This window comes from Callorhinchus milii, unplaced genomic scaffold (assembly GCF_018977255.1).
Source record: "Callorhinchus milii isolate IMCB2004 unplaced genomic scaffold, IMCB_Cmil_1.0 Scaffold1, whole genome shotgun sequence".
Lineage (NCBI taxonomy): Eukaryota > Metazoa > Chordata > Chondrichthyes > Chimaeriformes > Callorhinchidae > Callorhinchus > Callorhinchus milii.
This window is the reverse complement of record NW_024704742.1, coordinates 17,558,310-17,584,531: the sequence shown is the minus strand read 5'-3', so window position 1 is coordinate 17,584,531 and position 26,222 is coordinate 17,558,310. Positions and strand designations below refer to the sequence as shown.

The following is a 26,222-nucleotide window of genomic DNA, read 5'->3' as shown; positions in this document are numbered from 1 at the left end:
AGGAACTCCTATACCTCTATGGCAGGAATAGGAGCCATTGTATGTTACATAGAGTAATACAGCATGCAAACAGGCAATTCAGCCCAACTAGTCTATGCAGTGTAATGTAAAAAATGTTGGAATTATTTCACAGCTGTGTGTAAGGCTGATGACATCTACAATCCCATACTTAGAGTCCCGAAGTCTACGTTAATAATAACTATTTGACAATATTTTACGCTTTGGTTTGCAAAAGTAGGTGTCTTTGAAGCGTCCAAGGCAGGTTTGCACACCAAAGCATGCACTGCAGTTACAGCTCTGAAGATTCTGTTTCTATAGTAAGCATCCAATCTAGTCTTTTTTTCTTTCATTGTGTGAACGGGACCCTGTACAGATGATATCTATAATCATTAGACAGCAATCGAGAGGCAACAGCCACCTGGCTGTGATGTTCTCCTCAAACCCCACATCACGCTGTCTAAAGCAGCTGGTGCATTTGGGTTCAGACAGCTCCTCTAGGCCAGGACCCCCACCATGATGGCAGTGAACAGCCAGATATTTCATTTCTCCCTAATGCATCAAAAGAGATGAAGGTTCCAACTATGCATGAAAGACCTTGAGTAATTAATGAGATTTATATATCCTTTCAGATGACACTGCTGAAAATTAGTCTCAGCATGAAGAAGTCAAGTGACTCAATCGTATCTATCATTTATTACCAATTACAGCAGTCCAATAGAGAACTATATATTGTTCTACTGTCTGACAAATGCCTTTGGGACTCTAAGTATGGGATTGCAGATGTCATCAAAATAAATTGGATTGGTGCATTTGCATACCAGTCTACTCCTTCTCCCATTATCCTCTATTTTATATCTATTGCACTGGTTTCAGAACCAATAAATAATCTAATATCAACCTGGCTCAGTCGGTATTACTCTCGACTCTGAATAAAGGGTTGTGAGTTCAAGCTCCACATCGGGACATTGAACTCATATGCCAGGATGACACTCCAATGCAGTGCTGGGCAACCACTGTATTATTGGAGGTGCTGTCCTTTGGATGAGACATTAACGGAGATCCCATCTGTCTATTCAGGTGGATGTTAAAATTCCTATGGCACTATTCGAAAAGAGAAGGGAGTTTCTCCCTGTGACCTGGCCAACAACCCCCTAAACATAATCAGCCACTCACTTCATGGCTGTTTCTAAGCCAAAATATACAGGCACTTTACAGTAAAATCCTGTGAAGTGGTTTGAGACTTGATAAGGCACTATATTAAATGCAAGGATGGTTATTTCTTATTAATAGTTTACCTTATTAACTGCAGTAATATTATTTAAAGCTTCCTCCACTCTGCATGTTCAAATATTAACCATTCTAAAGTCAATATGTACACATAAAACACACACACATCATACAAAAGATTACTTGGTCTTTACGGCTATCATGAACATAAAAGGGAGAATGAAGTCTGATTACGTGTGATTCACTTCACTTCTGAACATAGACAAAGTCACAGATAAGGAATCTTTAAGGTAAGCAGATTTGAGTCCTATGCCGGCCTTTCTGGAAGTAGATCACAATTGGTGTGATGCACACCTGGGTATTTTTTCATGAGGATTGTGCCGCATTAAGAGGTGCAACTAAAATCTCTATCGCTACTGGGATGAGGTTGGACTTGCGAAGAAATCAGCATGTCAGACGAAACTTGTAGCATTTATAGTTATTCCCAATTTCTGTTTCCAGATACCTCCTCCTACCCCACTCCCTCACCTTCTTGGCCACCCCATGTCCCCCATTGTACCTAAGCTGACATCTTGCTTTCCTCTAGATGTAAAACCAAAGCTGCTCTGAGATTGTGCAATAAACAAGCTGTAGAAACCCATGCCTGAGCCAAGTGTTGCACATCACTCAGTCTCTTTATATCCAGTACATAAACTGAGTCCAGCACTACATTTGACGGAAAATCTTTTTGAGGCATGTGTTTAAGATTCAGCTATACACTGGTCAGACAACAGATCCAGTGTTGCACACTCACAGTTGTTTACAGAAACCCAAGATTAATATTTGTCTTAAGCAGAAAATTAACTGTGGTTCATCGAAAAATATATATTACATTCAATGGATTGTTTAAGCTTGATAGGTCTCATCATTCCAGTAAATAATAATGCAGTGAATATAACCTTAATAATAAGGTTGTGAATATCAGTTAAAGCATCATCCATCCTATATGTTCAAATTGACTAAACAGGACTTCCCAGCTACAGATTTTCAGTTTGTTTCTTTCCTTTCCATGCTACTGAATAAATTAATAATGATGCTTAAATTTAATGTAGCACCAGTAATATTGAAAGGTCTCAAAGGCTTCAGAGGCAATTGCTCTCACTGTAGTGACTGTATTTGCGACAGTGCTACCAATTTGCAGGTGAACCAGAATTAAGATCCGTCCATTATATACTGCCATTAAGCCCAACCTGTCCAAAAGATTGTGGTCTTAATGCTAGTCCAACATTTTGTCTCTATTTGCCAAGCCTCTGCCAAGTAGGGAAAAGACTATCACTGTGCTGAGATATTTGTGTTTTTCGACTAACAGTAAATTTACAGACCTCAGCTGCCATAAATGTCTGCTGGAGTCTCCCATTAAAACCTCACACTGCCAAGATCCATAAATTTATCACTGACTGGAAAATCACCCCCAATAACAGGCTCATTTTTAGTGCCTAATCGTGGAGAGAAAAAAAACGCAGGGGCTAAACGGAAACCAATTCCATGGGGCACTTAGAACAGGAAAGTATGGAATGGGGAATGTCAATTTGGGCCATAGCACTTGATTCTTCCAACAGACCATGTGTTATTTGCTGTTTCGTGGACTCTCCCCAATATTTTATTTCCTGAGGAAGGTGAAGAAATGTAGTTAAAAGTTTCAAACAGATGGAATTTCTCTTTGCTTCCCACAGGGAGTCAAGGCAAAACAACAGGATCTTGATCCAGCATAACAACAACAACAAAATTACATTTGTAAAGCGCCTTTCACGTTGAGAGGATGTCCCAAGGCTCTGAACAGTCAGGGATCAGGACCCGAGCATAGGGGGCAGGGTTGGGTTGAGGGAGGGCAGAGAAGTAGGAGGGTGGCTGAAGGCACAGTCAACAAGGAGGGTCTTGAGTCGTGGCTTGAAGGAGACAAGGGAGGGAGCAAAGCAAAGGGATTGTGGGATGGAGTTCCAAAGGGTGGAGGAAGAGAGGTTGAGAGTCCGGCCGCCGATGTTAGGGCAGGTCGGGAGATCTGGAGCAGGCCGGAGCTTGCTGAATGGAGGGAGCGGAGAGGTTAATAGGGGGTTAGCAGGTCAGAGAGGTAGGAGGGGGCAAGGCCATGGAGGGTTTTTTAAGTGAGGACGAGGATTTTGAATTTTATCTTCTGAGGGATGGGGAACCAGTGGAGTCGGGCGAGGGTGGGGATGATGGGGTCATGGAGTTTGGTGCGGGAGAGGGCATGAGCTGCAGGATTCTGGATGATCTGCAGCTTGTGGAGGGAAGAGTTGGGGAAGCCGACACGGAGGAAGTTTGCATAGTCAAGCCTTGAGGTGACGATTGCATCTATGAGGGTTTTGGTGGCCTGAGGGGTGAGTTGGGCAATGTTGTGAAGTTGGGGGAATGCAGAGTGGCTCATGGCACGGAGATAGGGGAGAAAGAACAGTTGAGGGTCGAACAAGATGCGCAGATTCCTGACTGGCTTGGTGAGGTGGAGTGTGCATCCATGGATGCTGATGTTGCCAGTACCTGAGGTCCGGAGGCGCTGGCATAAGCCTATCAGAAAGGCCTCGGTCTTGCTGACATTCAGCTGTAGGAAAACAATTCCAGGACTTGATGTCTGACAGACAGTCTGTCAGGATGTCATTTGTCCTGGAATCGAGGGTGGAGGCAGAGATAGAGTTGGGCATCATCCGCGTACATGTGGAAGTTGACCCCATGTCTGCGGATGATATCACCAAGTGGGAGCATATAGAGGTTAAAGAGAAGGGGACCGAGGATAGTGCCCTGAGAAACACCACACAAGACTGTGCAGGGGCTAAAAGAGAAACCGTTGGGGGAGACAAATTGGAGATGGTGTGAGTGACCTGAACCATTCAAGGACAGAACTATGAAGGTTGAGGTGAGAGGTGGTGGAGGAGGATGGAGTGGTTCACGGTATCGAAGGCAGCAGACAGGTCGAGGAGGCAGAGGGAACAGCATGGAAACACAATTGGAGGGGGATCATGAAGGGAGTGGTAGGAGAGGAAACAGTGAAGCTAGGAAGCAATGACTCTTTCAAGGACCTTGGAAAGAAAACGGAGGTTGGAGATGGGCTGGTAGTTAGAAAGCAGGGATGGGTCAAGGGAAGGTTTCTTCAGGATGGGGGTGATCATAGCTGTTTTAGGGGGTGGGAACCATGCTGGATGATATGTAGAGATTGATGGTGTTGGAGAGTAGAGGGGAGAGGAAGTGGAGCTGGGAAGTAAGGAAAAGGGTGGGGATGGGGTCAAGGGAGCAGGTGGTGTGTTTCATGCTGGATATGGTGGTGATGAGGGAGGAGCGGGAGACAGGTTTGACGATGTGGAGGGAGTGGTGGATAGGGTTTGGAGTGTCGGGGGGAGATGGGGAGGGAATGGCAGTTGGGAGGGTGGAGGCAGCTGAATGGATCCCCTCGATTTTGTACTCGAGGAAATCCAGCATCTCCTCACAGTCAGAGTTTGAGAAGAGAGTGGGCGAGGAGTGGGAGGGTGGACGGAGGAGCCGGATGGTGGTAGAGAATAGGAACCTGGGGTTGACGTTCACCTCCAGATCACCTTGGAGTAGAAGGACGATTTGGTGGAGGCAAGGGTGGAGCAGTACGTTGTGATGTGATCCATCCAGATCTGCCGGTGGACCATAAGATCAGATTTGAGCCAGGTGCAGTCGGCGGCTGCGTTCAAACTGTGTTCAGCTACAAAATACATAGTCGCTATAATAGTAAACCCTGTGATGGCTTTGCAATGTCCTTCTGATGTGAAAGACGATATATCAAACATATGGATTATTATCTATTATAATCGGACACATGCCTTCTCATTCAACTATGTGATAAGGTGCAATATCAAATGCAATAATTATTATTGCTATTGCTGGGATCTGTAATGATCCAGGCTTGTAACTAAGTACAGCGGCAGAGGTCCTGAATACAAGATTATTTCACTTTTCAATTGTTTTCCCACAGTGAACGTCATTGGTCAGGGAGTCAATACTATCACTGTTTACAGTCTGGCTGTGCCTTCTGAGCAGTTGACTCCACAGCCTGAAGAGCACAGAACTGAAAGCAGTGCTTCCTGTCCACTATTCATGCCTTGCGCTGAACTTGAATAGACAGGTGAGATTGGGCGGAGATACCGGTGTCACACGACTAGTAACCAAGCTGATAAAAGACAGTGACCGTCTTCCAACTCCAGTGATTCTAACAGGATGGCGAATCCTCATGAATGAAAAGAGACCTCCATTGCCATGCACACAAACTAACTCAGATAATTCATCATTTAAGCAAAGGCTTTCAGGCACAGAGTTGGAAGGGTTGGGGGAGGGGTAATAAAAGATACAAGAGGCAACATGTCCCGCTAGCCAGAATTTAACTAGCACATGATGAAAGGGCGGCTGGGAAAATGTATTTAGTTAGGGCAGCCTGGCCCGCTCTGGTCAATTAATTATCAGCCCCGGCTCTGCCTGTCAGCACATCAGCCCCAGTGTGGAAACAATCGCTGCTTGTTCCATGGCTCAAAGCTGGTTATTTATCTGAACCGAAAGCATTGCAAACAATAGCAGCTTCGCTGGCAGCCAGCGGAACCGGGGACGAGTAATCTTGGAGTTATTACCAAGAGAATCATTTATCTTCAGCTTCAATTTGTTAGCTAATGACAACACAGAGAGCCATCACAGCTTAAATGTTCTTTCACTGCTGAAATCGATTGGGCAAATTAAATCCAACACAGTGCCTCCAATTCAAGTAGGAATTACTAGAGCCTTGCAATTAGCCGCCCTCACACCAGCATTAATATAATCAGTCAGCTTTAGTTTTAGAAATGAGATATGTTTAAACAAGATATGTTACGAAAAACAATTCATTTAAGATCTACAAGAAAAGCAGTTAGCCATTTTAGAGATTGACAATACGGTGCTAACACACCTAAAAGTATTCGTGCTTGCAAAAGAGTTGCTCAGTTATTAAACCTTCAGGAAATAGATTTGAGGTAATAGTCTCCATGGTTAATCCAAGCAGAGCGTGCTGTTTAAAGGGCTCCAAAGTCCTGGCCGAATGTAACTCTAATGCAGAGCTGGGAGAGCGCCACATTGTTAGAGGTGTCATCGTTCAGAGGAGATGTTAAAACGAGGTTCCGTCTATATATGCAGGTGGACGTCAATAACGCCACGGCACTATTCAAAAAGTGAATTAAGAGGGGTCTCCTTGGGGCTCAACTGGCTCCAAGACATGCCTGACAACGGAATGTCGGAATCGAGCCAGCCCTCTGGTTGTCTCGGTAGTCAGATTCCTAAGCCAGGCGGGTCCACAGTATTCCAGGGCACTGCTGATGTCAGTACATCCAAGCACTGGGGGCAAGGAGTCAATACGATTTTAGCGGGTTAGACTCCAGCTGTACCTCAACACACACTCTGGGGTCACCAAGCCTTGGCTTTTGCCAACCTGCGCCTAATACTTTCTGGAATTAGGTAAGCAGGATGTGTCCCTCCAGGGAGAGAGTGTGCATTCCATTCCAACAAGCTATCTCTGGGATTTCCACGTGTAGTGGGATACATGGAAATCTCAGTTCGGTTTGGATACTCTTAAGAGTGGTGATGGGTTTCTGCATGTGTCAGACACCTGGCTGACCAAAAAAAAAGAGAAGGGAATTTCTCCTTGTATCCCAGTGAACGTTAAATAAATTGGCTATTCATGGCTGTTGGTGGGGCATTGGTGTGCACATAGTGGGTGACCTTGTTTGCCTACAAATACACAGTCATTACACTCGACAGCAATTACCGTTGAATCTCCTTGAAGTGTTTGACATTATAAGCACTAAATAAAAGACAAGGATTATTTAAGTGGCCACAGATAAAGAATTGGAGTAAGAGTCACCCATACAATACTAGCAGCATAACTGTTAACAAGCTTATATAAATAACTCCTTTGGGTTCAGTTATAAGCAACTTGTTAAAGATTATAGAGGTGAAAGATCATACTTTCAATGCACAGAACATCATTAATTCCCAGCAATAACCTAATAATAACCTCTAATAAAAAATGGGAATAGTTTCAGGCAAAGGACTTTTAAATTAATTAATATTATTATGGTCTTCAGTTGCTTCAGTTAAAAGGTAATGGGCACTCATGAGGAATATCTGCTATTTTAAAACAATGTGCTAAAATGGGTTATGAGGCAGACTTTGATTCCCGTGCTGAAAATAGTGACCTGTGTGATGTGTTAATTATCACTGGTGTTAATTATCTCATTGTTGATTAAAGCATTCATTGAGGCAGTCGATAACTAAAGACTGTCGAAGGGTGTGACACTTACCCTCGAGTTTGTCACAGAAGTTTAGCCTGTATTGCACCTGCAACTCCCAGATCATTACATTGTTGGAGTTGCCATTCTTTGGATGAGATGTTGCACCGAGGCCTTATCTGCCTGTTCAGATGATCATTTAAAGAACCCTTGTCACTATTTGGAAAGAGAAGAGAGTTTTTCCCAATGTTCTGACCAACATTCCTCCAGATAAATTGGTTATTCTCCTCCTGGCTGTTTGTGGACTTTGCTGTGTACAAACTGACTTCTGCGTTCACTACAGTTACAGAGTCACTACGCTTAAGACAGTGGATCCTCCTTAGTTCCATTGTAAAGCCCAGCCTGCCTGAAAAAATCAGTCCCTGAATATCCAGTCTGAGTCCTTAAATGGGGAAAGGGTCGGTCAGACAATCATGAAGGTGCCAACCCATGAAATCCACTTTTGATAGGGAAAATCTATGGAAGACCCTTCCACAACAAGATGGGATCTCACGGATACGAAATCTGCCTGATTTAGCCTCTCTCTCAGCAAAGTTTCCACCCAAATAAAAATGAATTAAGCTCATTGACAAAGGGGCAACATTGTTTTATTCCGAAACACATTGAGTTAACTATCCCTGGCCACAATAAAGAACAAAATGTCTTAAACAATAATTAAGAATATTATCCCCCCAAATATATGACTGCTTTTCCAAAGACATTAGGATCATGACATTCTTCCAGCTTTGTCTTCTCAACTTTCTTCTAACAGGTGAGGTTCTACAGTTCCTTCTTACTCTTTAGTATTTCACTAATTTGGAGCATTGTCAGAGCCCAACCTTAGCCCTTAATTCTGCTCCAGATATTACCTTAAGGAGCTAACATAAGACTTTCTGGTCTACATGATACAGCTCAGTGTCAGCATCAGTATCACTGGATACACTTGCTGAGCCATTGGGGGGAGCTCGAAGCTGTGTTTTCTATTCTTGGCTGTGTACTGTATTACTATATTACATCAAGGAAAAAATCCACTAATCGTAGTAATTCAAAATGAAATAGCAGCCACTAAATTCAGGATTGCGGGAGGGATACAAATCGGCCCTGGGCACTATATTCAACACAGAAACTGTGGGAGCACAACCGATCTAACTCTGAAACATACATCAATTTATACATACATTTAGCCAAATCAATACACATAGGCAATATAACCTGTGAAGCTCAGAAGTGAGTCAATAGAACTGACACAAGTACAAGAGGTGAACAAATATAAAAATATGGTTTCTTGTGGAAGGAAAATACAAATTGTAAGGATTCTTATCCCTTCTCCCTTAAAAGCATGCACAGAGAAATAAAAATGGGATACTCCTTGTGCAACCATTAATGTATTATTCAACCCCACAAATATTATGGGTATTTGTGAAAAGTCTATTGGACGTTACTCTATAAGTGCTTTGCCCTAAAGCTCGGTTTGTGCTGAGTGCACAGTGCACTCAGTAAGTATTTCCAGCACGACAGAGCAGTCAGCACTGTCATCCTTGTTCTCCAGGCTAGATTGAAAGACAGCTCAAAATAACATGCCTGTTTGTCTCAACCTAACCCTTTTTTTTTCTTTCACTTTCTTTTCTTAAAAGAACGTAAAGCTTGAGGATGAGATAGAATTTTTAAAAAATGACAGGCTTGTCAGACCTATTTGGCCTTCACCTGCTCACCAGAAACAGATAAGCAGAGTGTCTCCCTCCAGGGAGAGAGTGCACATCCCATTTCAGACAAGAGAAATTTCTACATGTAGGTGGCATACGTGGAACTCTCAGTCTGGTGTCGATACTCTTATGCACGGTGATGGGTTTCTGCATGTGTCGGACACCCAGGGTGACATAACAAATCACGTGATAATTTGTATACTATTGCATACAAATGCGGTGAGACAATTATTAACTAAAGATCCCAACATGGGCATGAACTCTCCTGACTCAATGACAATGGATGGGCTCAAGTGGATCTCCAGGCTGGAGAGTGCAGACAGCAGGAATTTAGACCCCCTAGTTATTGAAATCTCCCAAAAGATTAATACGAACGTTTATTTTGCTTTTCCACAAGCAAAAATAAAGTAACAGAATACACCAGAGCATAGACGGGTGACTCTTCATTCTTTGGTACATTTACCAGCCTTAGCAGCAACAGATTCACAATGGTGAGGTCGCTAAACTTAACAACCAGACAACAATCTCCTTTGTGCATTCTGCCAGACCATCACGAGGAATGTATCTTGTAGAAACTATTCACAATGCTGCTATCACACAGGTTGGAACAAATCAGTACATGTTGGAAACAATGCAGCACACAATATAATAATGTGTTTTGTTCCGCTGGTTCCTTGTATATTGATTGACATAAGCTTATTTTCAGCTAAACCACATCCCCGGTATCTCTCGTAATGCAAAAGAATATTGAATTTTCTTATTTGAGTTGCTTAGATCTGTGCTGGCCTAGTGCCAGCTTTAAATTTAGCTCAAAGCTACACAGTTAAGACGAACAACAATGCACAAAAAACACAGATTCACAGATTATTCCGACTTATTTGTGAGAGAGAACAGGGCAGATGTAAAAGCCAGTTCTAAAAATATTGTGTGTATTGTATGCCCCCAGGAGCTCCCCTCGAGCATTGGTGACCAGCTCCACAGAAACTGACGAAGATGTGCAGCACAGAATACACAGCAGCTAATTATTTTGCAACAATCTGACAAGCTGATGTAACCGTGGACCTGAGATGCTTTTCTACTGTCACATTCCTCAGGAGGGGCACAGTTGCAATTTGCACTGCAAACATTTGTCAACAAGAAGGTGTCTTTTTTTCCCCTGAAATGTGAAACGGCACCCTGATAATTCACAAATGCAATTTAACAATAGCCGTGGCACAAAGATATCCTTGTTTCAGACAGATATTTCAACGCTGGGTCAAGCTGTGTTAAAATGAAGTATCGTTCACTGAATAAACATGTGCAGTTGAGGAGAAAGGAACTCAGTCACTAAAAGGTTGGGCATTTTTTTCACACATCTAATTTTCATAAATTTTATGTGTAAAATCAAAATTCAAGACAAGATGTGCCATTTCACACAGAATTTAACTACCTGGTAGAGAAATCTGAATTTCAATTTCAAGGGTAATCAGAGAAAGAATCTTATTACCAGTTCTCTGCTAATTACAAACATGTCAATGGGAACCTGTGCTGTCTTGACAAGTCTTCTGGATTAATAAGGGTCAATAGTACCATGACAACGGACCACTTGGGTCTTATTAACAACCAGAGTTTCTGTAAATTGAAAAAAAACTTGGAGTTGTGTGGTTTCATACCTTGTCCTACTTACACTTTATTTTCTGCAGTAAACATTTATTTAAAAAAGAAGGCAGGCACATTATGGCAGAGAACAAGCTCGGGTTAGGCCACATTGGTCGACAAGGAATGGAAGCAGCAAGAGATCCAGTATTTGTCACCAACATAACATTGTAGCAAAATGTTCACTCCAATATAAATTCCTCAATGTGCATCTTAGTATTTACATTCCTTTGAGTAGTGTGCAGCTAGCAAATCAATGCATCATAATCCAGATAAGTAGACAGACATTCAGAAACCCAAGAAAAGGATTGCTGTTAAAAGGCAATGTAGTGCCAATGCTCCATTGTTGCCAACTGATCTTTCTGCTGTGGCAATAGTTAATCCAGCGTACTATAAAGTCGCTGTGAATCGCAGTAGTGACATCTAGCAGTAGAAATATATCGGGATATTCGGGGAGAAAATACAGTAGAGTAGACCCACCTGGACTTAGATTTAATGTATTTATGTAACATTTCGGAACGTCCTTAATTGGACAAATTCTCAAATTCAGCATTAATTTTGAAGCTGGTTTGCTGTAAGTTCTTAAGAAATTACAAAAAAATTGCTTCAAAGATAAGACTGAATTCAACAGTTTGCTAAATAGTGGACATTCTAAAATGCCTCATGAATACAAATGTAGTTTCTTCCCAATTACACAGAGACCAAAGAGTTAAATCTTCAGGAAAAATGATCCACAGAATGTCTGAAGGCCTTTCAACACCCTAGTTTTCCCCCATACCTTTTTCTTATTTGCAGGACAGATGTAGAAGTTGGTGATGATGTTAGGGATGCCTGGTTGTAGGTTCAGTTTGACATAAGTGGTTCCATAATCCGAGGACCTGGAAAGACAAAGGGAGAGAATAAAACGGTTAACAGTGGCATTATAGTGGTCGAGAATCTGAAAGTTTTCTGCTGCAACTCAAGTCATTGCCAGAATCAGATATTCAAACACAAAGAACAAATGGCAAAACGTTTGAAAACTAATAAATTGTGCTATCTGGCAAGTCAGGGGAGACCAACGTGAACCTCTGCCAGGATGTTCAAAATACACGAAATGAAACATTAATTGAAGAGTTCTGATAAAAGGTCAATGACCTGAAACTGTCCTCTCTCCATAGATGCTACCTGACCTGCTGAGTGTTCCCGGCGACTTCTGTTTTGTTTCAGATTTTCAGCATCTGCAGTATTTTGCCTTTTGTTCAAAATACATAATCACTATACTTTATAGTAAATCTTGTGAAGTGGTTTTACATGTCCTCCCAACAAGAAAGGCGCTACACTAAATGTAATTAATATTTTGACTGCCTTTTACAAGTACACGTCCGTCCCGTAGTGATCAGGTTTTCTGACCGTTACCATTTTGTTGGGATGTTAGGATGAGGAATGCCCTGTCGGGAGTGGTAATTGAGGCAGGATCCATAATAGCTTTCAAGAGGAAAATAGAAATCTGAAAAGGCAGGTAAATACAGCTAAATGAATTGTTCCCTGAAAGAGCCAACAAGGACACGATGGGCCGAATGGCTTTCTTCTATGTTCTGAAGTTCTATGGTTCTATATCTGCACTTGTGATGGTTGTGTTGTACCTAAACCCACGGTAAATAAAATGAGAACCAGATTGCTTGTAAGCACTGCAGGAGCCTACCCTACATGAAGGGCGCTATATAAATGCAAGTTGTTGTTGCTTGTGCAATCCTTTTCAAGTTATAATTTCAGTTGCCTTGAGAGATAGTCTACCTGAACTACTGGTAATCTGAATAAGAGAGAAGCAGCATTGAGGAAATCTCTGAACCAAAGGGCTTGGCACAAAGTCAGGCAACAGCTGTCAGAGCCTGATAAAAAGTTACTGTCAAGCCATTAATTAGCACCTCCATTTACACTTGAGCTGCTATTCTGCTTTTGTTTTACAAATTTCCAGTTGCTCGCTATGTGGTCAAGTCTAAATGCAAAGGGATTATTTACTCCCATTGTTAATTAGAGGCAGGAGGAAAGAGCTTGACTGGGCTACAAATCTGGGAAAGTTGCAGGAAGCTGGTAGAAACAGCTGGTGCCAACTTGCTGACATTTGCAGCAGGAGAGAAAACCACAGTTTGCAGGGTTATCCTGCCCCACACTTTCTGTGAACTATTTGTTAAAGCAAGTGTTTTGAGAGTTTGTGTTACATGAATGGCGCTATATGTACATATGCAAGTTGTTTTGGTTGTGTTGATTTGAGCTAAGAGCTATAAATATCACTGGAGCTATTTATAAACGCTTGAGAACAAATTGGCGAAGCTTATTATTCTTTCATTGTTCATCTTACTGCCTGAAGAGCAAACTAAATTGCAGTACAAAGACGTGCTTCAGAGCAGCTTCTAGTTATCCAACCACAATGACACAGGTCTGGGAGAAGATGGGTGAGCTTTCTGCCACTTTGTGCCAACTCTCCGAAACTCTCTCTCTAAATCCCTCCAACTCCCTCTTTCCCTCCCTGCTTTCAAAAGCTGTCTTAAAAATCTATCTTTTTCATTTAATCTTTGGTCACCTCCTGCCCAGCATGGGCTCCCACTCAGACTCTGCAAAGTGTTTTAAGTTATTTTCCTAGATCACAAGATTGGACGACCCTTCAGCCCATTTAGTCCCTTCCCTCCAGACGCCACTGTACCATCCTCCCATTACTGCATCATGTTGCTTTTTAAGTGTCCTGGCCTCTACCACCTTTCTTGGCAGCCATTTCCAGTCACTGATACCCTCTGCGTAAAGAAACATTTTTTAGGAGCTGTCCTGAAATTGTCCTTTGCAACTCTAAACCAATCTCCTCTTGTTCTAGTGTTTTGATGAACCTTAAAGTTGTACTTTTACTTTTCGCTTTCCTTTTTGAATCCTATTTAAAATGTTATACATCCCAACGAGCTCCCATCTGAGTCGTATTCTTTCAAAAATGAAGAGCCCCAGCTTGTCTCGTCGTTGCTCATAGCTCATGCCTCTAACACTGTTTATGATCTTTCTTGCTCTCCTCTGCACTGCCTCTAAGGTCTGGGCAGCCTCCTTATGTTGCGGTGACCAGAATGGGTTAAATGTGCAAATTACAGTTTGCAGTTGGCAATGTTATAAATTGTTTGATTTCCGATCTTTGTAAAAAGGATAATTGCCAACCCCAAAATCCAGTAAAGTCAAGTCTAAGAAAAGGCCAGAAAACAAATTGACCTTTATTCAGACTTTGCTGTCTTTTGGCAATCGCCACTTGTGTTTTTGGATATCTGGCAAAAAAAACACCTTTTCATATTCACAAGCCACGAGTCTCGATTAGAACAACTCTTCCAGGTTACAAATCACACCAATCAGACCCAATGCAGCATTTTAGCTTCCAAAAAAGACGGTGGTTCTGTAAACAGAATCCACAAAGCATTCAATAATAATAAACCTTGCACTTGATATAATGTTTTTTACGTCTTCTAGACGTCTCAAAGCACTTCACAGAATATACTGTAAAGTGAATTGACTATATTTGTGGGCGAAATGCGGCAGCCAATTGCGCACAGCAGTGTCCCACAAACAGTCGTGGATTGAGTGACCAAATTATTTTTTTTTGAAGGATTATTTATCCCTGCAAAAGCGATCCACCAATTGACTAACAACCAGTTTGCTACTTACTGCTAGGTAGACAGAGGCGTGTGGATTCTGTTTAAGGAAGGGTGCCCAACATTTCGCCCTACCGGGAATCAAACCCAGGTCTCTCTCTTGCGAGGCGAGCGCTCTAACCACTGAGCTACAGGAGTCTACTGAGTTTAAGCTCAATGTCCAGTGAATTCAAATCCTTTTTCCAGGTCTTCCTCCACTCCAGAATATACTTGGTATTCATTAGTCCCGTGTTGCAAATCCTACATGACCTATCTCCTCTGTAACACAGCCTAAGCGCACTACACGCCATCTGGAGTCTGCAGGCAAAAGATCCCTCAGAGGGGTGGAAGCATTGTCCAGACATACAATTGTGTTGATCTCCGGAAAGGAGTTGTATTTTTATCATGTCATACCTCTGAGAGCAGAAGAATTGTGCCAATGCATGGAAGAACAATTTAAACAGAACTGAGGACTTTGCTGAATAATGCAGATTGTGCACTGAAACGCTGCACTTGTAAGTCCCTCCAGATAACATTGGTTATTTGCTTTATGGCTGTTTGAAAATTCTGCATAGTCAACTCCATTGTTCCCAGGGTCAGGAATTAGGTTTTCACCCTGGCTCAGTTGGCAGCATTCTTGCCTGTGATCTGGAAGGTTGTGGTTCAAGCCCCACTTTGGGGCTTTGAAATCACTTGGTCTAGGCTGACACCCCAATGCATTGTTGCAGGTGCCATCCTTTTCCAAATCCCTGACTATCCCAACTTGAAAGGCGCTATACAAGTGTAATTTGTATCGTATTAAACTGAGGTACATAGTACTTTTTTTGCCAGGGGGATGTCTCATGGGGCTTCACAAAGCGATATGGGCACTACTCGAAAAAAGAAGGGAATTTCTTCCAGTTTCTTGGTAAACTAGTCATTCACTTCATGGCTGTTTGTGGGACACTACTGGGTTAAATTATCTGCCTAAAAATACACAGCCACTACACTTTACAGTATAGTATATCCTATTAAGCACTTTCAGACGTTCTTCTGATGTGAAAGTTACTATATCAAATGTGAGGATTATTACTATATTATATTAATAGTAATAAGCAGGCTCATTTTCTGGAGAAGCCTGCTCCAAATGCCCTATTCGGACAATGTGATTGTATCTGTTGGTTATCAGGGAAACGCTGCTTGAGAAATCTCATTCTAAGTCACATTATAAAAGTGATTTAATATTAATAATAACCTTGCATTTGATATAGCGCCTTGTCACGTCATTGAGACTTCTCAAAGAACTTCACAGAATATATATTGTAAGTCGTCTCAAAGCGTTTCACAGCATTTATTGTAAAGTGGATGGAATTCATATTTCATGGGCGAAATGCGGCAGTTAATTGTGCACAGTATTGGCCCACAAACAGTCATGGATTGAGTGAAAAATAAACTTTTTTTCTGGAGGGATTATTATCCCCAGAAAGCGATTCGCCAATCAACTATCAACCAGGTTCCAACTTACTGCTAAGTAAACAGAGCATGTGGAGGAAGGAATTTTGCTGAAGGTTTCACCCTGCCCGGAAATTGAACCCGGGTCCTCTTGCTTGCAAGGCAAGTGTATTAACGACTACATTACGAGACTCCATATATTGAAGGAAATTAGCTTAATTTATTGTGAAACGGGGAATCACTGTCCCCCGTCCAAAGTTTCCAGTTTAAATATTTATTGAAACAAGAAAATCAAAATCACGTGCATATTTCTGTCTTGATGATGTCATTGGACTACCATTGGATTGTTGCATAACCCCCTCCCCCCCACTCACAATTTTGTGAAAAACAAAACTGGAGGTTGCATTTTTACAGCGCCTTTTCAAGCTGAAAGCATTCAAAGGACTTTACAGTAATTATGACTGGACAATGTGGTGCGACTTTTTGTGGATAGCAAAGTCCCACCAACAACCATAAGACAATAAATCTAGGTTCTTGTAGACATTCCCTTCTCTTCTGAATAGTGTTGTGGCCTCTTTAAGACCCACCTGAGATTAGATGGCATACGCTTTCACAACAGATACTAATTGACAGTGGTTCATGGGGCTCAGATTCAGGACATTGCATCCCAATGAATGTCCCGATGATTAGTGTAAACCGGGTAGAGATTTTATGAAATTTCAGAATCTGGAAATCTGTTGAATGCCATTCTAACTCTATCTCTTTTCAGAGCAGGTTTTCTTTGAATCCGAAGGAAATGGAAGGGGCCATTCCTTAATTAATTAAGAAATACAATGCTCCTGACACAGGATAGAAGGGCTAGAGAGAGTCTGATGTTCCTTGTCCGCCTTACTATTCCAATATTCAGGTTTTCGCACAGCTGGTCAATTTCAGGAATAAACGCGGTTTGTTAAAAGATGTACTTTAATGACGAGTGAGAATCCAGGACCAAATTAATCTCCACAGTGACAGTTCAATATCTTCAGCACAGATTGCTCTGGGAAGAACACTTCAGTTTCCAGCCACAGTGCAAGCAAATCATTCTGCAACAACTGCCAGCCTTAAAACGTAAGCGAAACTGAGGGAAGGGGCAATGAATTCTTGGAATCAAGTCACTTTGAAATGTTCACAAGAAGGTAATCTCTTGGAGCAGATTTCCAGGAATACGCACAAGCCTCTGAAGAGGCTGGCTAGCAGAGCAGGCGGGTCAAGGAGCAAGTGCAATGCTGGCCTTCCAACCAGACGGTCGTAGGTTCAGGATCCAAGTGTGGTGCGAGTCATTGCACTTCACCTGCTAATGAATGGGCCAAACATCATCAATTCAAGGTGATCTGGTCAGTGTGACCTGGAATACAAAGCGCTTCATTTTCTCCACTGATATTGCTTTCCTCTGCTTTGTGGATTCCCATATACCGAAAGTGCACAGTGGACACACGGTACACCGGAACACACCTAGCAAATAGCACACAAGTGGAGAAGTACAACCAACATCCCTGGAACTGCTGGAAACACTTGCACAGAGCACAGTTCAGTGATGTCAACAGCGATGTAGTTGCAACCTACAGACTCAGAAGTGTTGATCTATAGCCACACTACAGCACACTCCATTATAATGGAGCTTAGGTTTTATGGACCCAAATCGCCATGTTATATAATAAAGTCCTACTGTTGTATCACCAAGCACTACTGTGCCTGAAGAAAGCAACAATTCAACAACCGTGAATCACTCTCTTTCTCTGTCACTCATATAGTTTCCGTAGCATTTGAGATAAATCAAACTGAATTTAACTGGGACAGTAATTTTTTTCTCCAACAATGCTTGCCCTGGAGTTGCTCTGCTGTAAGTCAGCTCCACAAATTAATTCTGCCCCAAAGTCATCAGAAAAAAAATCAACAATTTACATGGAACACTCTTGGGAATGAGCTAGAAGCATGTATAATACAGTGTCTCAGATTGTATAATGCAGTGCCTCCCTTCTCAATGATACTTACTCTAGAGCCGATCTTGTTTTTATTCAAGTTATGCAGCATGATGGAAAAATTGAAGTAAATTTTTTCTGTGTTGTCAGTTTATTTGACCCAAGCTGGCCACAGATAGCACAAAACTTCACATCACAAGCTGCCCTCTGCCAAACTGCGAAGCTCCCTGCCCAATGTCTCTCTTCAATTCAGGTCTTCTTGAAAACACTCCCACCATCTCAGCTTTGAATTCCCACAAGGTCCATACTCCATTATCACTCATCCAATTGCCTCCTGAAAGAACTGAGTTTTAACCACAAGTCACAGACCATCCTGCCCATTGTCCATTCTTCCGATGATATATTGTAAGATTACCTAGGCTCCCTTATTACTTGGCACTCATCTCTCAGTTGATACCCAACATCCTTCTCGCATAGCTATCTCTAAAGTAGCCTTCTGTCAAAGTGCAGCTGTTCTTGTTGGGGGCTGAATCCTGATCAGAGCAGTGGGATTTGAGATAGTTGTGCAAGAAGGATGTGGTAAAATATTCTTCTAGCGACTGGTTCGAATAGGTCTTGTCGTGGAACTACTCAAATTTTCAGCACAATAAAGTTCACTGAAAGAATATGATTTACTTTCCATTGACACCCCAGTACTCTGTACTTTAGATAGTTCCAGTGTTACAAACGATGGTTTATTCTGCTGTTAACAGATTACGTCTGCAGATACTTAAATAATATGTTTTGCCCACAAAATACAGTCATTCTAATTTACAGTATAACCTAGACATATATAGTCGCAATGACAGACAGACAGACAAACAGATATACAGACAGAGACGTCCTGACAAAGTGAGAAGGTGCTATATAAAATGCAAGGATTATTATTACTATTATTATAAAGATAAGCTTTCATTTTTAGAAAGTCTCTTTACTTCTAAAACCAATTCACAAGTAATCCTGTCAAGTATAGTGACTATATTTGCAGGCTGTCAATGGGCTGTGGGCAAAAGAGCTGCCATGTGTACCTCCAAAGCAATTACTACATTTGACAGGTATTTTTCATTCCCCAACCAGATCCCTCCCTCCCTCCCGATTAGTCAATCAGTCGGTCTATCTGTCTATCTATCTATCATTGCCATGCCCTGTGCCCACTTGAACAAACATTTTCTCTCGTAATTGCTTTCATTCCTTTTGAATCATGTAACACAAAGGTTTGCTTGCTATCCCACAAGCTGACTTCTGTGTAATGGAGCTATTTTTTTCTCTCAAAGCATCCAATGAAGTAATTTATAGAGTCCAGGAGCATCACCTCAGATTGCCAGTATTATTGTTACCTCTCATCCCAATTACTCCACCTAGGCCTCCACTCTGTGACTTCCATTGTCTGATGACGGACTTTGTGTTCGCCTAATAAATTGCATTGGATGTAGAAACCATTGCCACTTAGACAAGAAGCAAATGGAAACGTGGTTGTTAAATGTCTATGTGAATTACCAGACAAACAGAAGGAGCTGAAGGCACGATTATAAACTCTCTGAAAACTCTCCAGCTGCGATAGAGAATGGGCAATGAAAACAAAATGAAATAAAAGCCACAGGATGTGCAAGCTATTCACTGACTTATAATCAACACTTTGATGAAAAATAAAGTACCTGACGGCTGCTGAGAGAAAAGGGCTAAAAAGATTTTGCATTTCTACATTCTATTTCCTGGGCACTTACCCTCAGCTATGTTTAAAGAGGCCATGCCCACAAACGCTAGAATTTTCAGGCAAATTCAAAGGGGTGAAGAAATTAAACCTGGGTCTAGATTTATTTTATTAGAGTTTCAGAGTGCCCAGAATTTAACAAATTCTTAAATACAATCTGGATTTTGAAGCCGCTTTTCTGCATGCCTCTTTTAAGAACTACGGAAAACCGACTTAAAATTTAAGGACAAATTCAACAATTGGCCACTTTCTGCACACTCTGAATTATGAAGAAAATAGAATAAATCTAGACACAAGTGGAATTTTATACTATAAGAGCTTCTCTTACACTTGGAATTAAATAGGTTTCATTACACGCTGCTAGATAATTGCACTGACATTTGTTTTTTGATTATCGGGATAGATTTGGAGCATGGTGAGAAAGATTAGAGGTTTGAATACTGACTGTTTAGTGATTCAACTTTTATTGTTTCTCTCTTAAACCCTATTTGGTTATATTTTGCTGTTTTCTTCATGCAACTTTTTTTGTTCCCATTTTGTTTCCGTAATGTTTGTGTATTTTTCCCCATGTGTCTTCAGGGGTTTATTTGCAGTTGAAGGCTAAGCTTACTAATCTACAATCAGCACACTCTAGTGTAAATCGCCCACAAAATACACTTTACAGTACACTTTACAGTATATCTGCAAAGTTCCTTGAGACGTTCTCCTGATGTTATAGGCGCTGTATCAAATGTAGAGATTTAAAAAAGGAATATTAAATTGTATGAAGTGCTTTGAGATGTTTCGACGATGCAACAAATGCAAGAGACACTATTATTTCTTATTATTCTCCAATCTGTTCCCAATGCTACTTTCCCAACTTTGCAAGTTACAACAATGAAATTGTTTGCTGTGCGTTGCTTGTTTTACGTACAATTCATTCAAGAACTTTGCAGTTAAAAGATCAAAAGAATCGGAAATCAAAGTCCTGACACCAAAACACATGCTAATATATGTCTGAGTTGAGCAGTGTGTCTCAAAGCCTTATACAGTACGTTTGATTTTCTTTTAATGCTATAAGCAAAACTCAAATCTTTTTAAAATGTCTTGAAAAATGAATGATGAATGATTGTAAGAGTACTTGATGCAGAACACCATCAAGATAAGAATGAGAAAAATGAAGCAGGGGTTACGTGAAACCAAACTTGGGTTTTAAAAGTTTGTAAAATTTAAGTGGAAGGGATGACTTGAGGAGTCAAGAAAACCCTGAGAAAGAATTAGAATAGGAAAAAAATGAATGAGTTTTGATTTAAGCTGTCAGCCTGGCTCAGTTGGTAGCACTCTCAACTTTGAGTCAGAAAATCGTGGGTTCAAGTCCACATTAGGACTTTGAACTCACAATCTAGGCTGTGAGTCTCCAATGCAGAGTTGTGGGAGCGCTGAATTGTCAGAGGTCCCGTCTACCTATTCAGATGAATGTTAAAGATCCCACAGCACTACTTGCAACGAGAAGGAAGTTTCTTCTGGTGCCCTGGACAACAATCACCAACTAAAATTGCTTTTTCACATCATGGCTGTTAGTGGGACACTGCAGTGCATAAGTTAGTTGTGCATTCACCAACACATGCACAATCAATACACTCTGCAGTAAATCCTGTGAATCACTTTGAGACGTTTCAAAGCTTCGTCCGGACTGGACTGGAGTGTTAGCAACAGTATTGCCCATATTCTAAAATTCTTAAACCAACATCTGACCCAAATGAATGCTTCAGTGAAACATCTTTTTAAGATGCAATTCACATCTATAAGTTATTGGTCAGGATTATGCATCAGGAACTGCAGACTCATATATTTAATATAGACTAATATGGTTTACATGATAGTTTTAATTTATTTTAATTAAATGAGCCCAGTATTTCATCACAGTTCATAATTTATTAAAGGCAGTAAAAAATTAAGTTCCTAGGTTACAACTTAACATTCACAGACTGGCAAGCAGTGAAATAGGTTTGATTGTCGTCTGGTCTCGCTCTCCCAGTCGACTCCCTTTATTCCAGCAATTTGGGGTAACGTGAGTGATTGACTGAAACGAAAGGTGTCCACATATGAACACTTCAAAAAAAATCTAACACACTTATGTGATGGAGAGGTTCAAAGATGATAATTATAATTTCAGTACATGTAAGTTTCACTCCAGGACCTGAAGACACTGGGGCAAATGCTATAAAACTCGTGGCTTAGAAATCACAAGAAAATATAGTGAAATACCTTGTCTTGGTATTATTGTGGTATGACAAGATAAAGTCAAGATGTGCAGACATGAGGGTTGGGGGAACATTAGGAGGAGAACCTCGTGTGGCGTATGAACATTAGCACAAACTAGCTAGGATGAATGGCCTGTTTCTGCGTCATATCACTGAAAGTAACTCTATGTAACCTTGATTTTGCAGAGCCAAGTCATAGTGGTAATATCCTAACCAACAAAATGAGCCTTTCATTGACCTTTAGATATCTAAACACTTTTTTTTTAAATTACCTGCATCCTAGTATTCCCATCCTCTTTCACCACACACTATGCTGCACAATTCCTGAACCAGGCATAATCCTGCTCCGACCTGGCATTTATTGTCATATGTTTTGTGTCTTAATCAGGATTCAACTCTGGTTGTGCACCAGAAACCTTCTCTATGATGTGATACTTATAAAATTTTCTAAAGGTTAGTAATCCATTTTATGGTTGAAATGACATCCCGAGGCAGGAGCCTGACAATCAAACTTACAGGAGTGTGGCTGTAAGTCATATTTTTTTGACAGGGAGCTCGTAGTTTTATCTGCAAAGAATATAGGAGAATAAAGCTCTTCTGGATCAAACATTCAAACACACAAACATAAATGGAACGAAGGATAATCTTTACACCCAAAAACACGAAACACGACACACATATAAATGAAATAAAAGATAATCTTTGAAATAACTTCGAAATATATATGTTATCTTCCTCAGGATGCAACAAACACGTGGGTTTTGCATGTACACAACCTTAGTTTGCCACATGTGGAAACACAGTCACTGAGGTTGAAAAAAACACTTCTCTGATAAAGTGGGAACATGACTGGCGCCAAGCAGCCACAGAAAGCGCCTTGCAACATAAATTACATTTTGTGCACGAACCAATGCCCTCAGGATAAGAGAATATAAAGGAATGGCCAACCGTAAAGTAAGTAACTCCAGTATTCCAGGGACCTCAAAGTAACATCTGGGTCAAACCCTTCTCAGTACAGTATATTAAACAGTGATTTAAATACATTTAAACTACAGATGAATGCAGCCGAACCCTGTTCTAAAGCACCTCACTTTGGCACAGCTCTGTCTATAGTGGGGGTACAGGACAGTTCCCTTCTGGCTTCTCACACTGATTGCCGGGTTTTCTGCATACCTTCATGGAGTGTGCAGGACGTTCACGTGCACAGGAAGTGATGCCAGACGTGGCCATTTTTATTAGCGAGCTGTTATAACTGATTTTATGGCCCCAAACCACCGCATTCTAACAACAACAAGATTACATTTGTATAGCGCCTTTCACGTCGGGAGGATGTCCCAAGGCGCTGGACAGTGTACAGCATCTCAGACCCGAGCAACTGTAACTACTTTATGTACCATTCAGCAGTTTGATTAATATACATACAATGGAATTGATTGTGCAATATTTCTGAATTAAGAAATCCAGAAGTCCATGACCCAGACCTGCAGGATCCCTGCTCAGACTTAATACATTTTCGTAGTGAGGATTCTATTGAGTCAGAAATCCACAATTACAAAATCGTTCAAGAAATAATGCAAAAATGACTGTGTATAATAATAATAAATAAATAATAATAATCCTTGAAATTGATATAGCGCTTTTCATGTCTTCTCGACATCTCAAGCGCTTCACAGAATAGACTGTAAAGTGAATTGACCGTATATTTGTGGGCGAAACGCGGCAGCCAATGGCGCACAGCAGTGTCCCACAAACAGTCGTGGATTGAAAATGACCAATTTATTATTGTTTTTTGTTTTGGAGGGATTATTATTAGGCGTGTAGAGTAAGGAAACTTGCCCAAGGTTTCGCCCTGCCAGGAATTGAACCCTGGTGTCTCGCTTGGAAGGCGAGTACTCTAACCACTGAGCTACAGGACTCCACAGTATTTCACAGTTTAGATACTTTAAATCCAGCTTCATTGTTTCATATCCTCCACCAGAATCCAACCACAATACAGCATGCAAAAACTGCCCCTGGGGGATATAATAAAACATAATGGTAGGGTATATAAAATAATTAAATTTAGGTCAGTTTGTAAAGTGATTGAACTACGGTGTATATAAGGGGAAAACAGTGGTGATCTTCTTTAGAGAGGGTCATTAACATTCTAAACCATTTAGTCACAAGCAACTCTCAGTCCAATACGCCTGAGGGGAAACCTCTAAAGCTAATAATGAAGGGATAAATGTAAATAACTGAACTATGAGTGACCTTTATATACCAGAAAGAATACTGTCAACCTAATTCCTCCCTCTCTCAACATGGCTGTACAAATCTGGCGGCAGGTGCTCAGCTGCTGTCACATGCTGTCCTTACAGCATAGAGCAACCACTGGCAATTATACAGTAATATTTTAGCTGCAAATCCATGTTATTCCTTCAAGAAGCTGGATGCCAGCTCATGCATAGCAAGGCCCAATTCAACTGTGGCTTACTGCCCTTTCAGTCTCACTCTCTTTTCTCCCTCCGGACAATATTTTCCAGGCCTTTCCAGACTCTTGCATTCACTTGGTACAGTTAATAAGGCTGGTGTGATCTCCCTTCATTTTTTGCCCACCCCCTCCCCACTACTGTACATGCTACACTGATTCTCCTCTGCTTACTATACCCAGGAAATTGGTTGGTGTATAAAAGAGTGCAGGGAAACAGCATTGGGATTACTGTAAATAATTTCAGTGGAGGAGCGAGCAAAACTCTTGATGGGTCAAAATGCCTCCTTCAGTGCTTCAATCTCACTCACCCTACAACAATCCTTTCCAATACTTTCTGAATTGTTTGGAAAATTGATAGTTCTCAAGATTGACGCCCTCCATTTTACCATCTAATATACAGAGTGCTGAAGTCAGTCCATCTTGTTCTTGTCTTTAAGGCAGCTCTAGTTAAAAATACCGCAGGGCGCCACAAACTGGTGATGACTGACAGAGGTCAAAGGAATTAATTCTTGTTAGCTGAGCATATTAATATTATTTCTCCAGCCTGTTTTTTGATTTATCGTCTTAATTTTATTGTATTCATTTACTGTCAGCAGTAAAGTACCAAGTGGGAATGGGGACAACATTGTGGTTAGAGCAGAGATGTGAACATCTGCTGTTTAATGCAGATACTGCCAAAAATTCTCTTATCACCTCCAAACAGGATATCCTCCCACTATGCATTTCCACAATTCTTGGTAACCAACATTAAATCAAACATAATACTAAGCTGCTAATACACATCATGGCCAGTGTCAAAATGCTCAAGTACCACTTTAAAACATCTTTTTTAACAAAGATAGGGATACGAGGTCCCATCTGCCTGTTCAGGTGGACGTTAGAAGACCCTAAGGCACTAATTGAAAAGAGAAGTGAATTTCTCCCGTTGTCCTGGCCAACAATCCTCCAGATAAAAACATTTGTTCACTTTATGGATGTTCGTATTAAAGAGTGTAAATTGTCATAATACTATATGGAAAAACTCTGTGAAACGTTTCAATGTAATAAGGTGCTGCAAATGCAAAGATTATTTTATTTAATGCGCAGTTACACTAAGGATAAGTACGTGAAGAAAAACAATATAAGAGGGTATGGGGAAAGAGCAGAGTAATGGGATTTGTGTGTAAAAGGTGTCCCGTTTAAATTACAATGCTGAATCCCTGCCACACACAACAAAAAATAAATTCCCTCCATAGCAGCCCAATTTGCATAGTAAGCAAGTACTGTATTACGTACTGATATATTCAAGAAATTAGCACTAGTATAGGTTTGGCAGGCCAACAATTAGTGGCAGCATATTTGACAGAATAAGTCTCTAAATTTAGAATTCATTGCCACTAGTGATAATAATAATAATCCTTGCATTTGATATAGCGCCTTATCACGTCTTCTAGACGGCTCAAAGCTCTTCACAGAATATACTGTAAAGTGAATTGACTGTATGTTTTGTGGCAGCCAATTGCGCACAGCAGTGTCCTACAACCAGTCGTGGATTGGTTGACCAAATTATTATTATTATTTTTTGAACTTTTTTGGAGAGATTATTACCATCCACAAAAGCGATCCGCCAATCGACTAAAAAACAGGTTCCTATTTACTGCTAGGTAAACAGAGGCGTGTGGAGTAAGGAAACATACCCAGGTCCTCTCCCTTACGAGGTGAGTGCTCTAACTACTGTGTTACAGGACTCTACAATGCCTGTATGAGACCTTTCAGTCTCCCACCCCTCCCAGCTCGCCCCACACCCCCCAAAAAATAAAGGCACATTTTCACTGAACACTTTATAGTTTCGTCCACAAAATACACAGTCAATTCACTTTACAATATATTTTGAG

At 41.0% G+C, this 26,222-nt stretch overlaps 1 protein-coding gene and 1 non-coding gene across 2 annotated transcripts in view; both read right to left on the bottom strand.

Annotated features, from left to right (window-relative positions):
• sorcs2 (sortilin-related VPS10 domain containing receptor 2) overlaps nucleotides 1–26,222 on the bottom strand; it is a 312,610-nt gene that overhangs the window by 191,190 nt on the left and 95,198 nt on the right. The window contains exon 4 of the mRNA XM_042339423.1: nucleotides 11,640–11,739. Within this exon, the coding sequence (XP_042195357.1) occupies nucleotides 11,640–11,739 (100 nt within the window). The remainder of the gene's footprint in view (nucleotides 1–11,639; nucleotides 11,740–26,222) is intronic.
• On the bottom strand, nucleotides 23,723–23,794 carry trnag-ucc. The gene has a single exon. It is a non-coding gene; the product is annotated as a tRNA-Gly (tRNA).